We start from the raw sequence: 13,873 nt of genomic DNA, 5'->3' as shown, positions 1-13,873 counted from the left end.
CAAAGCTAATATTCTTTCTGCAGTATTGTGCGGTAGTGAGTCTGCAAGCATGGAGAAATTTATTTCGCTGCACGACTGATATAATTCTCTACCAAAAATCAAGAACACAATCTCGACCCAAACTTGCGCAAATGGTTGGGCGAGACTGGTGACGACAGTCCCCCCACCAGGGACTCATGGGTGAAGGGGCATTCTTTTAATAGCAAGCTCCACCATCTCAACGGTCTCTTGGCTCCAGCGAGCTGGCGCTACGGCAACACCTCCCCGGTGACATGAACCTCTTATTAAGATGAGTCATAAATAACCACTGTTGCCTTTCAGTAACCGGGGGTGATTCAGCCACGGCTGATACAACGTGCATCAGGGGCCCCGCTAAACATCGAGACCCCTGACCCTTATGACGGAGGTATAGAGGGCTGGGTCCCCTGGGGCCTCGCTTTCAAGGCAAACACTGAAGAACTTCAAATTAGTAGTACACTACTTAGTGATTCAGTTTTAAAAAGGCATCTCCAAATTACAATTATTGAGACGCACTTGACCATACACATGGTGTAAAGCAGCAGCCGGCTGAAGAACAGTCCCTGATTTCAGGTGGCCCACCAACCCCCCCCCCCCCCCCCCCCCCCCCGCCCTTTGAAATAAAGAAAACAGTGTTGTTTCATCATCTTTATGTATTTATTTGAGCTTTTAAATAAGTCTGTTTATATAATAACTAAAATTCAATTAATCTCCATTCACAGTCGCAAAAATCAAAAGGACAAAAAAAAATCTCTGAATTGTAATAGAGGTCATCTTTCAAGTAGTGGAATAGGTTATGACACTATGTTTCTGAGAGTCAGCAGCAGTCGAGAATGCAGAAGAATATAGACTTTTGCTTAACCATGACGACTACAGTTATTGGACCAACATATGGTAATATTAAATAAAGTCATATATTTTAAAGAGAATTTAAAGATTTTACAGTTCAGTGCAAAAAGAAAAGAAAATCCTATATTAGACAGCCAGACTTAATGGGGGCAAAGGGTAGGTCCCTCTTGTGTGGGAAGGGGGGGGGGGGGGACTGTACAACAGACTAGAAGTAAAGAAAACATAAGAAGTCATATTTTAAAAATGCATGCTTCCCTGGTGCGATCCGTTCCTTCCGTTTATGGAAGATGGGGCAGAGTGGGTCTTGGTACTACCTCCTTTTCACGGCGGGCCGGGTGCCTTTGCTGCTGCTGCCACTAGGCTTCCCAGAGCCCTTGGAGCCTCCAGAGAAGAGCTTGGTCATGAACTCGGACACGTCTGGAAGCTCTGGGTTGGGATTCAGCATGTTCATGGACTGTTCCATTTCCTGGAGATGAAGGGAAAGGTTTAATACACACAAACACAACCTTGAAGCAGGTACGGATTCAACCGCTGTTCATTAGCATATGTGCAGGATAGAAATGCAAAAATAAAATGTACATTTACAATACCATCAAAGCAGTCACAAAAGCATGGACACAATTATCAGAATAACATACATGAATAAATACAAATACATGCAAATGGTATGAAAATTAGTTGAGGCCAATGTATATATAATATATATGTAAATTATATTTGTTGATTCAAACAGTTAAGAAAAAATTGAACAAAGGGGTGACTCATAGCATGAGTACATGACTCATGTAAAAGGAAAACGTTCCAGTGTAGTTTTTTTATTCCACTTATTGGTTTAAATATAGGTTGTGCGGTACTATAGAGTTTTTATAGCTGCTCCGAATTTTGACTGAATGCTCTAAGTTTTTTCAGCATCACCTTGGATAAAAGCGGCCGCCTAATGATTAAACGTAATGTATTGCACAAAAGCTGATCACACATCACACACAGGGGGTTTGAACAATGGATGGGGTTTTACCTTTCTCATCTCTGGGTCATTGGTGTTGACGACCTTGGGCAGCAGGACGATGATCAGCAGGGGTAGAACCATCATCATCACCTACGAGGAGAGCAATTAATAACAGCAGGGCAAAGATCATCAACTGTAGGTAATTCAATCTTTTGTCATCTCAACACTATTCGGACACACACACACACACCCCCCCCATTTCTTAGGTACCACGCATTAAAACATTTTCTGCCCTCCAGGTAGATATTGGAAATAGACGTGTACGTCCCGAAGATATTCTTTGAATCTGACAACCATTTAAGGCAAGTTGTGACATTTCCTGATGGGAAATTAAGGTAACCATTTTCTGTGTGCTGACAATTAAAAATGTTTCCTTTTTCTCTGCTAGATTACAATTATTTAGTGAATAACTAAGGTAGATGAGAAAGTCCCACCATATCACACACTATGCAACTGCCAATAATCACCTTTTTTGACAGTAAGCTTATTAGGGATCACAAAATATTTACCATGGGATTCATGAGGAAGTCAGTCCAGCCCCAAGTCTCTCTCTTTGTGAAGTAAATATTTGGGCCAGGAGATCTAATCTGGAGAGGGTAAGGCATTCGGATGACCTCTGAAGTCTTGATGTGGTTTACAAGACGTGCCCTTTGAAGAATGAAAGATGGTTTGACAATGAGCTGGTATCATCTTAATGCACAATGTATTGCGGCATACATGTATCACACATTTGCACCAAATTCTGAAGTTTCAACCATACATCTCTGAATACCTCATTTTTCCTTTGGATGTAATATCGACGCGGACTGGATCAAATTTGTATGCTGGTGTGATAACTTCCACAACATAGGACCCTGATGGCACATCATTCACTGCAAAACTTCCATCAGTTCTGAAACAAATGGGTGAATAAAGAGGGGAAATATTATTGGTTTGTCATGATTATTATGTGCCATTTGTTCAATCGACATCGGTACCTTGGTCATCAATAAGAATGGTACTTTCTGCACCACAACATAAGCCTCTCCTAATGTATAATTCTGAGTTATTCAAATACATTTATCGAGAAAGCGCAAGGTTGCTCTGTAAGAAGTTACAGTATAGAATTGAAAAAATGACATTTTTATATTGCAGTGCTATGCAATAGAACAGTACATTACGCTCAGTAAACAAACGAAGATACGTTAGGCCTAACGCTGTGTATTCGACACAATATGTTGAATATATGATACAAGTTTATGTCAAAACGTGTGGTAGGAGTTGTGAGAAACCATGTCTAGTAACGCCAGTAAAATAGGTTACAGAGCTACATTGAGGAGGAAGCAGAGGGTTACCTAGCATGCTAGCTATACCGGCTAGCTAGCCTTTTCTACAAGTATTTGCATTTTCTGCCCGTCTCACCTCAAAAAGCCAACGAATTCTTCCCCTTCCACAAGAACACGAGCTTTTGAAATCCAATCCTGCGTCCTCACCCCAGGAACTATTGCTCTTCCCTCGATTTTAAAACGATCGCCATTTGGCAGTGTAGACAGACCCATACTAGGCCCCGTTTCCATATCGTTAAAACACCACGCCAAAACCAAATAGGCTTGTATAAAAAACAGGAACCGCGTTAATTCGTTCATTTTAAACATATCAATGGGTTACCGAAATAGTGTAACGTTGCTAAAACATGTAAGAAGAGTCACGATTTGATTACGGGAAGCAGCTGTCTCCGCTGAAAATAATGACGTCACTTTTAGAAATGAACTTTATTGACAACCAGTGTTTTGGCATTCACCCCCTCCCCTCCAGTGTTACGTATAGTTCGTGAAATCGTTACAATCACAAGCATTAACAGAGTTCAACGTCATTTCTGAAAATAAAAGCGACGTGAAACTTAAGGTAATAATACACTGCTTAATTTTTAGTAATGTCAAAATAATGTTACTTTAAAGCAATCAATTTCAAATTAATCATTTGTGACAAGTAAAAGCTATAAAACATTTAAGGAAATGTATTTGGAGGGCTCTCTGGATGTAAAAAAAGACACAAATCCTCCAACCATAAAAATAACCAACAGAATGGTATTCAACAAAAAACAAAACGTTGCAGATCACTGTATTGCAGCAACTTTTAAAAAAGATATCCAAGACATATTTGGTTTTAATTTTTATTTTGTACAGTCAATTGTCATATTAAGGCAAATTGATGGAAGAAATAAAACCCTAATAACTTAAGACTGCTGCAGTGTCAAGTTCTTGATCAAACCTCAAGAGTCCAAGTGCAAAACACAACAGTGGGGCTCATCACATCCATCCATGCGGGTGTCGTTGCGCTTCAAGTGGTGCGATAAGGAGCAGAACATTGAGCAAACACGACCTTCGATGAGGAAGGTCCGTTTTAATGCCCCTTAAAAAAAAAAAAAGACAATCCACTTCAATGTGAAGCAGTCATTTCCTGTTCCGTGTGTGGCTTTTGGCAGGAGGGTGGTTTGAACCCTCCTTTAGTGTCTCTGTCTCTACATGAGGGAGCTGCGTGAAGTGCATGGTTCATGCAAGACGTCGGGAGTGGCGGATTGCACCTGTCCAGTGCTCCCACGGTCCTAATTGGCCCAGTGTACCGTGACCCGTGACTGCTTGGATCACAGCCGTGGTTGGTCCCGCTCTCGTTGGCCCCGCCCACGTTGTGCCTTCCACAGCCGTCAGCGGAGGTGAGATAGGCTCGACTCGATGACCTGAAACTCAAGGATGTGCGTCATTGAGACACCAGCAATGACAAAAACACCATATCATCTAGAGCTTTGTTTTTTTTAGGTTGAGTTTAAAGCTTCTTTACACTTAAAAAGTTTAGGTGAACCCCATTTCAGCTCAAAATCTGAGCCAAGAGTTCTTGGAATGAGCAGTGCGTGTTATCCCATGGTTACGACCCACTGCTACTTTGTGATAATTGTTTATTTTGGCACCGTCGTTGTGTACGAGTGTTAAAATGAGCTATGTTCTATATGAAATGTGTTGCACACTGTGGCATTGTATTCAAAGTGCCCGACATGCTAAACCCTCGGACGCAGACATCAGAATAAACCACGGCCCAGACAAAGCTCTCTGAAGTAACCATAAGGACAAACTTGAGTACGGAGCAGAGTAGAACGTGTGCAACAACGTCCAACCCGTTTTATTCTAATGAGGGTCTCTCATTTGAGTATCTGTGACAGAGTGGCATAGATAACTGTATAAAACAAACGAACGAAGATGTTGGGTGCGGTTCAAACACCCAACAAGCAATTTCAGCTTATTGAAAGAATAAGAACCACGTTTGAATTCAAGACATGTATTCAAAAACACAATTTAAATAGACACCTTCATGGTCCAAAGAGGAAAGTTTGGACATTTCACATTTAATAACCTTTTAGTTAACAACCCTGGGACCTAGATGGACCATCATTAAATAATCAGAGTACATCATGAGAGTTCACCTTTGCCATCTCTCCCGTGGTTCCTGGGACTGAACATAACCGGCCTCCCTCCTGCCACAAGTCCTTCAGCTGCTGCTTCAGGACTTCAACGTTCCTACGACCACAAATCAAATCAGCGTTTTTTTCATTCCACAATCTTAAGTTGATTACACAGACAAAAAACAAAAACTAAAAAGGAAAAGACCAGACAGCGAATTGAGAAGGATATGCTCTAGTTCTCTGACAAGGTCATTTAAACAAGGCTAGTTGCTGGATTGTGTTGCTCAGGATTTAATAAACTGTTCTACCAAGAACCCTATATTTAACTGCATCTTAAACATGGTTAGTACCCAACAGTGAATCACAATAGGAGCTTTCCTAAACAAACACTGAATGCAATTTCAACCATGTTAAATATTGTTCCAATTGTAAACACATTAATATTTTCCAAATTAGGAGAAAATGGGTCCCATTAAACCAGACAAGTATTTCCATTGTATAATGTGTTGCTCTTTGAGAGAGTACCCACCTCTCTTCTGAACAACTGCTTGGCAGGCTTTTGCCACTTGTGGAAAGTTCCGGCAACCATTTCCTGATGACTGATTGAACCCAGTGTAAACCAATGATTAAGTGCCTGGAGGACGCAGACAGAGAAACCATGCAGCTTCATGAAAACATTCAATCAAAAAATGCGGGAGATGCGTTTACTGAAAACACAATATGACCACTTACTCCTCATATGTACTGGCAAGAATGACTTTGACCTGCGGTAAGAGATCCACACAGCAGCCAAGCGATATACACGTTGCTTCGTCTTGAAGGCTGCAAAAAACAATGGATGCGGTGATCTTAATGTTATCAAGACGTTATAAAATAACGGCCAAACTCAATTGTAAAAATTATTATAAAATGTATAGAAATGCCTCCAGACTTACTTTTTAGTTAACATAGGTAGGCAGTCAAGAAGCACGCCGGGGTCTTGAATTCTGAAACGATACAAAAAAAATACATGAATGTCTGCCAAACACATTAATGTAACTTAAAAAACAATACATGATTGGTGTCAGCACAAGCACCAGACTAGGGAAAGGTAACCTCTAGAAATGAGCAACAAACAAATCAAGTGTCCCATTTGGATGACGATATCAAAACGTAGGAATAAGATCTAATAAAAGGATCGTGAACCAAAGGATCCCAAAGAACCAAGTGTATACAGAGTGAATACTAAAAAATACCTGATCAGGTAAGCCACAAATTCGCTGGCGTTTCTCCGCCAAAGTGTTAAAGCTACATTCAAGCGGAGACTCCTTCCAAACAATACATGAGACATTGCTTCATGGTCCTTTGATAGCTGCCAAAAAAAAAGAAGCAGACATGGTGATTTAAAAAACAATTCAATAATTAGACACGGGGAAAAACGTTGCAGATTCCTGGGAACGCGAAGGCCACTTTGTGTGCTCACCTGAGCCATGGCATCGCTGCATTTGGAGCCAACCCCTGCCATCTTGGAGGCCTCTCCAGTGGTCAGTGGGTGGGCACATTTGTCATTGTAGTGACCGCCCCACATGTCTTCGGAGGAGGCCAGCTCATTCTCCTTGTTGGCCATGCCAGAGTCACAGGCCTGGTCTGCTACTGGTGCGGCTTGGCACCGCAGTTTCAGCTTGCCCCCAGTTGATGGAAGTCCTTTGCGCTTTACCGACGACACTCGCTTCGCTTTGCCTCGTCCAGATCCGCTGTGATTCACTTGATATCTGCCGACGAGTGAAAGGAAAGTTATTCACTCGCTGTGTAAGAAAAATTCACAAACAATCAACCGGTGTCACAGTATGTGATGATGAAGACATCAAGGTGCTTTGCAATGACATGCGTCAGGGGCAACGCTGAACAAAAGAGAGCCAATGTCTCAGGAGGATCATCTGTATAGATAAGTGCCTTGGTGATGAAAAGCTATTAGATACACATAGGCGAGTTCATTGTTGATATTATCATACACATTTGAGAGAAAACAACATCCAATGATACAAGCAAAGAAAGCTCACAATGGCTTGTTTAGTTTGAAGAAATATGAACTCAAACGTTAGCGTTAGCATATGAACACACTTTAATGGCGAGGGAGCACTCCCACAAAAGGCTGTTTTTCAATCTTTGTGGTGTACAAAGAGTATAAAGAATTCAGAGTCACCACCATGGAGCAGTATGATAAGGTGATAGGGTGACTTGATGGTCCAATTATGGATAGTGATTGTCTATTGAATGAGGATAGTTGTGATGATGGTCAAATGATCCCTATGGAAGTGGATCAGTAACTCACCTCTCATTATCTAACGCTTCCTTATTTAAAAAATCCACCTAAAACAAAAGGATAGGGAATAAAGCCAAGGACATGGTCAACTTGATTGAGTCGTTAACACAACCTGATATGACAGTTAACTCAAGACACACCCACCTGCTTCATGTTTTCCTTAACATCAATATGCAGATTTGGTCGCAAATGGCCATCACGTAAGTTGTGGTTTAAATCATGATATTGGCGCACCCTCTCGTCATAATCTCCAGCGGCCATAATGAGAGACACTGTAGCGCAAACAACCAAGGTTGGGGAAAGTAGTTAACCACATAGTCATAAAACTTGGCATGAGGTGTCATAAAACTTTATTTCGGTTCAGTACATTCAGAATGTGTTTAGCCCTAACCTTCAAAGTTAAAACATGATCCTTCTGATCCTTGCCTAAAACCGTCAACGCAGTAGCTCATATATGAACCAACAACTGGTTTGGTTAACAAGGCGTGGGCTATGTTTACGAGGCAAACATTAGCCCACAGGTAGCTAGTGAAAGCAAATACTTTACATCCTCGGTCGGGCGATTAATTTGCCACATCGTGTTGACGTTCTTACGTCTAATATAGTAACCGTAGACATCCTAACTGCAACACTGCATTGCGTTATCCTTGGTTACAGTGAATAGCTGAGCGTAAGCTTAATACCAGAGCTAATCGAAAGTATGTACAGGATCCATAAGCAAGAGGACTGGGCCGCTAAGCTACACAACTAACGTTAGCCCGTTAGCTGTCAGACTTGGATGTACGCCTTGAAACCATAATTAGAAACAATAATGGATGACTTTGAATGAATACTGACCGTTTCATTTTGAAAAAGCGCCTTGCAGATTTTCAGTGATATCTACAAAATTATGAGTTTGGTAAACTCAACTAGCTGCTGTTTTTTTCTCACATGCTAGTTTGATAGCTCTTCAGAGTTACCATTCAAATGAATACACCGGGAGCGCGACGCATTATGGGATTTATGTCTTCACGCCTCAAATCAATAACAGCGCACTCTAGTGGTCAGAATAAATGTTCAGAAATATCAAACACTCGCCATCTAGTGTCCTAATAATATATCTCAAAAAGCCAGTTAACACCACGGCCATTTATAATTGATTGAATGATTTATTGATTGTATGGTTTATGGTCTCTCTTTTTTGAGCCACCTTCTTCATTGTATTGAAATCATCATTGTCTATGCGACCAAGGTATCTCCAGACTATACGTGACCACAATGGATTACCTCATTAAGGCATACAGGGGCCTATTATTGACGCAGATATTTGGCATTACTGTGTTATTAATACCAATCTAAATTATATTCCAACATCCCTTCAAATTGTTGTTTATTGCAAAAAGATGGCGTGACCTCGGCACTGTCACTCTTGGACTCAAGAGATGGGAAGAAAATGCATGCTTTTTCGTTCTCTCTCTATATATGTAGAGGTTGCCTCTGTGAGAATAATCTTGTTACCTTCAGCACGCCTTCTTTTTACCCATAATCAAAGGTAACCTGCAACCCAATTATTTAAAGCCTCAAGATCACAATGGAAAACAGTGTGAATGTATGGTGCTTAAAGTTCCAGGTCAGGGTAAACAACACTCTACAAGGTGGTTTCTCGTTTAGTTTTCCAAATTACGTCCACTAGATGGCAACAAATCTCTGTGGCCGCTGTACATCTTGTTTGTCTGGCTGGCTTGACGTCTTGCTGCCCGGTAGCTGGAGGATTCTGTTCAGGACAGTCCAGGGATCGGCCCCTGAGGAGCTACAGTTCACATACTTCTTTCCATTCTGTTCAGAGAAAGCCAATGCAAGGAGCGAACTCGAAAGGCTCACTGCCAGATAGGGCCAACATTGAAAGATATGCTGCAGGTTTTAATTGTCATGGGTCTTTATCGTTCCAGGGCTGGTTCTGCTGTCCACCATCCAGTGATCCCATCCTGATATTCACTGAGTTCAGTATGGCACTGGGCAGTAACATGGCCAACAGGGCCTCTCTAAATAGCTCTGGGCAGTAATAGAGAGCCTAAGTCCTTGCAAAATTATCTTTAAATTTTAAATAATGATGTGTAATTCATTGTACATTTCAAGGGGTATAAGGGGTACAATGGGTACATTTTCGGGCTAACAAAATTATTTTATCTTTCACCGTTGACTTCTGATGTTCTCTGTATTGATTCATGAATATGGGCAGGAACTTGCCCCATAAAGTTAGCTGTGATGCAATCCTGCCAGGCAAATAATATTTCAAACTTAAAATGGACTTGCCTATAGAGTGGCATTTGTTCTTGGCTCAACCATGTATGACCCTCGCACTATATTCTACAAGCCTTTTCTTCAACACGATTGCAACAAACTTTTTCTTATTTTTCTAACATTTAGGGTCAATTAGGCTTACCCCATATATGTCTTGGCTTGGAGGTCTTTAAAAATCAATTTTGCTTCCTCACAAATCCGTATTTGTAATTCACAGGAAATAGCAGCCTCACCTCTCTTCCTGTCAAGAGAGAGAAGCCGTGTTTACACTAAACTTGACACCCAAAGCCTCAACAGACATTTTCATTGGACAGTGCCAAGGGTCCTGAGCTGGTTCCATGCTCTCAATTGTACTTGGCAATACCCCACCACACTGACCCAATGCATCAAGGCATGAAATCCACCATGATACCAGTATGGTATAGCTCAACTGGTAGCTTTAGGACTTGATTCGAGATTCATGGTTGGTTTAGGAAACAGGGTTCCACGGGGCAATGTGTATTATATAGTCTAATGAGGTTGGGCTGGCGGAGGGGGGTCATAATACTGGGATTTGTGACTTGTTGAACTCTGAAACATGTGATGTGTCATAACATGAAGGACCTCATCATAATGGTCGCTGTTTAGTCCGAGCCCCATGCAGGTTTCTGACTACCTGAACCTCCACAATGACCTGTCACTTGACACCATGTGTTCAAACCCTTCAGGACAGGGGTCTAAGCCCACCACAGTGAAGTCAAACAATAGTGGGGGATCCCCTGCGCTGAGACAGCCCTCAGCGATCATTCAATTATGAATATAGCAGCCGCCTCAAAGTGGAAGCCTTGCGATACGATTTGTCGCAGGTCCGGAGATCAGACCTCCTCACTAGCCTTCTTTTGGAGATGAAAATGAAATAAAGTTGATGAGAAGTGTGAGTTATGTTTAAGAGTGTCAAGCCTCATCCTTTAAATGGGTAGCTCGGAATTGTGGACATATGGCAAGTTAGCCTTATTTCTAACATTATTCTATCAACACAGACATTTTCATCTATATTTTGGTGTTATAATTGTTTTACCTCAGGTGTACTGTGGAGTGGGTAAGACTGTTTTATTAGCAGGCTAGTATTGCCCGTTGCCGTGCGCTAGCCTAGCACGAGCATACTCTGCAACTAGAAGGACTGAATGAAATGTGTTGAAAACAGACTCCAATGATAAAGAACACCAAGGCTAACTTGGGAATCAGGCCCTACGTCCAAAATGGAATTTCACCACCTAGGGATACGCAATATCTCAATAACACTTTGGAGACATGAAAATGGTAACGGCCGGTTGGAACGACAGGAAGTAGAACACAAAAGTTGTCTTTACTAGTAGAAAAAGGGTCGGTAGACAGGTTATCAGTTCGATGATCAGGCACAACAAATCGGCAGGGAGAGGGCAAAAGGCCCAGGTAGGAAGAACAACCAGGAATCAAAAACCACGAAGGGTAAATATCGCTAGGCATGCTGGAACGTTCGACACGGAGGAACAAAGACAAATGGCACAGAGGGAGGGAAACACGCTGACGAAATACACTAGGAGGGGAAAGATGACGAGGGATAGTTGAACACAATCAAGGTGAGAGAGGACAATCACAGAGGCGGGAAACTCAAGGGCAGGGTGTGAAGTATCTGAAATGAGAGGAGATGTGAGTAAGACAAGGTGGAACATGAAACGTTGAGAAAAAATGAATCAAACAATGAACACATAGCTGATATGCAGGGCGAGGCGTGACAGGACAGAGTGCACCAGGAATTCTTGCACTTCCGCATGCGCACGTAAACACACATGCATGGAGAATGTAAGGCTTAAAGGTTGTATAGGTGATTTGCTTTTTTGGCCATTTTTGCAAAATTACTTGAAATCCTTATCATAACCCGCTTACAGCCACTGAGTTAGAAGTACTGACATGAAAATTAAACAAGTCAATCATCTGTGGAACGGGCAGGGCTCGAAAAACTCCAGCCAATCATTTCCATTGCCACCGAGTTGCATTGGACAGTAAGTACGTCAATCAAACGGTCGTACTGCACTCCCCCTCCCCCGCGCCCCGCGCGCGACCCCTTCGTGCAGTACTCGTGACCCAGAGCTCGTGACCCAGAGCAAGCTCCTGTTTGTTGTTATCCTGCGGTAGCTACTGGAACTAGTTAATCCACATTTGGACCTAGCAGTAGAAGACAATTTCCATGGCAGACAAGACGCCACCATCCCCACCACCACCACCACCACCAGCAAAGAGAAGGAAAACTCTTTTTCAGAGAGTAATTGATAACTAGAACTGCAAGCAGTTATGCAGGGGTCCAAGAAGTGTGCATTTCGCCGGCACAACGCGACAAGAAATGTGCATTTTGCCGGCACAACGCGAAGCAAGTATTCAAAACGCTACCGTGAACAACATGTGGATATAAAGGTTTTGACTGTGGGAGCTTCGGTGTGGGAGTTATAGCCTAAAACGCGTTTTCAGAACATTCCCTTGGCCAACTAGGAGATAGACAATGTGGTGGTTTTTTGGCGCCGCCCTGTGGCGAAGTTTTCCAAAGACAATTTTCCTTTGCCAAATAACTCCCGCCCACATTAATAATTCTTGGTCATATTTTCTATATAGACTCGGGTTTGCCCCTTGACGGTTTCCCTTGAGTTTGAAGAACATTCCTTGGGCCAATTAGAAGATATACAATTTCCTCGTTTATTGCGCCCCCTAATGGCGTAATTATCCGAAATTTTTATCGTACGACATTAAGGTTGGCACCAACATGTGTGTACAATTTGGACTCGTTCCGATGTCTAATTTTGGATTTCTTTGGATTTTTGATTTTCCACGTCTAATTTAGCTAATAAACCAATATTCAAAACGCTACCGTTTCGTCGTCGAAAGTCGGATCAAAAAACTCTCTGAGGGTTTCTTTGCGGGTGCGTCTGATGATGCCGTGTGCAAAGTTTGGTGTTGATTGGTCGAGAAATGTGGGAGGAGTAGCGAGAAAACAGTTTTGCGGTTTTCGCGATTTTGCGAAAAAAAATTCTAGACGCAAATGGGCGTGGCCTATGCCAAAAGATGCAGCAGACTCCAGTGAATCTGTGTGTACAAGGTTTTGAATGTGGGAGGTTCGGTGTGGGAGTTATAGCCCCAAACGTGTATTCCTTGGTATAGCGCCACCTAGTGGCCGGCAGGTCTGGATTTGGTCGTCTGCATAGTCTTCACGTACCTGGATCTAGTCATGTAATTGGCGTGTGTGCACCATTTACGGTTTGGGCTGTAGTACCACTTTCTTGGTAGGAAGTATAAGAATAACTAGAACTGCAAGCAGTTATGCAGGGGTCCAAGAAGTGTGCATTTCGCCGGCACAACGCGACAAGAAATGTGCATTTCGCCGGCACAACGCGAAGCAAGTATTGAAAACGCTACCCTGAACCTGTGGATACAAAGGATTTGACTGTGGTAGGAGTAGCGAGAAGTCAGTGTAGCGTTTTCGCGGCGAAATTTTGTAGAAGATATACAATTTCCTCGTTTATTGCGCCCCCGAATGGCGAAATTTTCCGATTTTTTTATCGAACGACATTAAGGCTAGCCCCGACATGTGTGTAAAATGTGGACTCGATCCGATGTCTAATTTTGGATTTTTGATTTTCCACGTCAAATTTAGCTAATAAACCAATATTCAAAACGCTACCGTTTCGTCGTCGAAAGTCGGATCAAAAAACTGTCTGAGGGTTTCTTTGCGTGTGCGTCTGAAGATGCCGTGTGCAAAGTTTGGTGTTGATTGGTCGAGAAATGTGGGAGGAGTAGCGAAAAAACAGTTTTGCGGTTTTCGCGATTTCGCGAAAAATATTCATGGACGCAAATGGGCGTGGCCTATGCCAAAAGATGCAGCAGACTCCAGTGAATATGTGGGTACAAGTTTTTGACTGTGGGAGGTTCGGTGTGGGAGTTATAGCCCCAAACGCGTATTCCTTGGTATAGCGCCACC

General features: G+C 42.4%; 2 protein-coding genes across 2 annotated transcripts; both read right to left on the bottom strand.

Annotated features, from left to right (window-relative positions):
* Positions 1-653: 653 nt before the first annotated feature.
* Positions 654-4,514, bottom strand: emc7b (ER membrane protein complex subunit 7b). The gene is made up of 5 exons (XM_030345424.1): positions 3,275-4,514; positions 2,646-2,765; positions 2,383-2,521; positions 1,883-1,963; positions 654-1,333 (listed from the first exon to the last, which is right to left on the bottom strand). Exons 1-5 carry the CDS (start codon positions 3,505-3,507, stop codon positions 1,178-1,180), a joined length of 729 nt encoding a protein of 242 aa, XP_030201284.1. The 5' UTR covers positions 3,508-4,514; the 3' UTR covers positions 654-1,177.
* Positions 4,012-8,627, bottom strand: katnbl1 (katanin p80 subunit B-like 1). Its single transcript, XM_030345422.1, has 10 exons — positions 8,446-8,627; positions 7,753-7,880; positions 7,618-7,655; positions 6,769-7,057; positions 6,542-6,657; positions 6,242-6,292; positions 6,039-6,128; positions 5,836-5,940; positions 5,328-5,421; positions 4,012-4,589 (listed from the first exon to the last, which is right to left on the bottom strand). Exons 2-10 carry the CDS (start codon positions 7,867-7,869, stop codon positions 4,557-4,559), a joined length of 933 nt encoding a protein of 310 aa, XP_030201282.1. The 5' UTR covers positions 7,870-7,880; positions 8,446-8,627; the 3' UTR covers positions 4,012-4,556.
* Between the last annotated feature and the right edge of the window lie 5,246 nt (positions 8,628-13,873).

The sequence above is a fragment of the Gadus morhua genome, chromosome 21, assembly GCF_902167405.1.
Source record: "Gadus morhua chromosome 21, gadMor3.0, whole genome shotgun sequence".
NCBI classification, from domain to species: domain Eukaryota; kingdom Metazoa; phylum Chordata; class Actinopteri; order Gadiformes; family Gadidae; genus Gadus; species Gadus morhua.
The sequence above is the reverse complement of the archived record's forward strand: the minus strand, read 5'-3'. Positions and strand labels throughout refer to the sequence as shown.

What these genes read in the sequence shown, in the direction of transcription:
- emc7b (XM_030345424.1), bottom strand. Translation starts at nt 3,507, where the DNA reads ATGTTTAAAATGAACGAATTAACGCGGTTCCTGTTTTTTATACAAGCC. An exon ending in ACATCCAAAGGAAAAATGAG is followed by an intron (nt 2,522 to 2,645) that starts GTATTCAGAGAT and finishes CATTCTTCAAAG; the next exon opens with GGCACGTCTTGTAAACCACA. An exon ending in ACTTCCTCATGAATCCCATG is followed by an intron (nt 1,964 to 2,382) that starts GTAAATATTTTG and finishes CTCTCCTCGTAG; the next exon opens with GTGATGATGATGGTTCTACC.
- katnbl1 (XM_030345422.1), bottom strand. Translation starts at nt 7,869, where the DNA reads ATGGCCGCTGGAGATTATGACGAGAGGGTGCGCCAATATCATGATTTA. An exon ending in GCAGCGATGCCATGGCTCAG is followed by an intron (nt 6,658 to 6,768) that starts GTGAGCACACAA and finishes TTTTTTTGGCAG; the next exon opens with CTATCAAAGGACCATGAAGC. An exon ending in AGCAGTTGTTCAGAAGAGAG is followed by an intron (nt 5,422 to 5,835) that starts GTGGGTACTCTC and finishes TTGTGGTCGTAG; the next exon opens with GAACGTTGAAGTCCTGAAGC.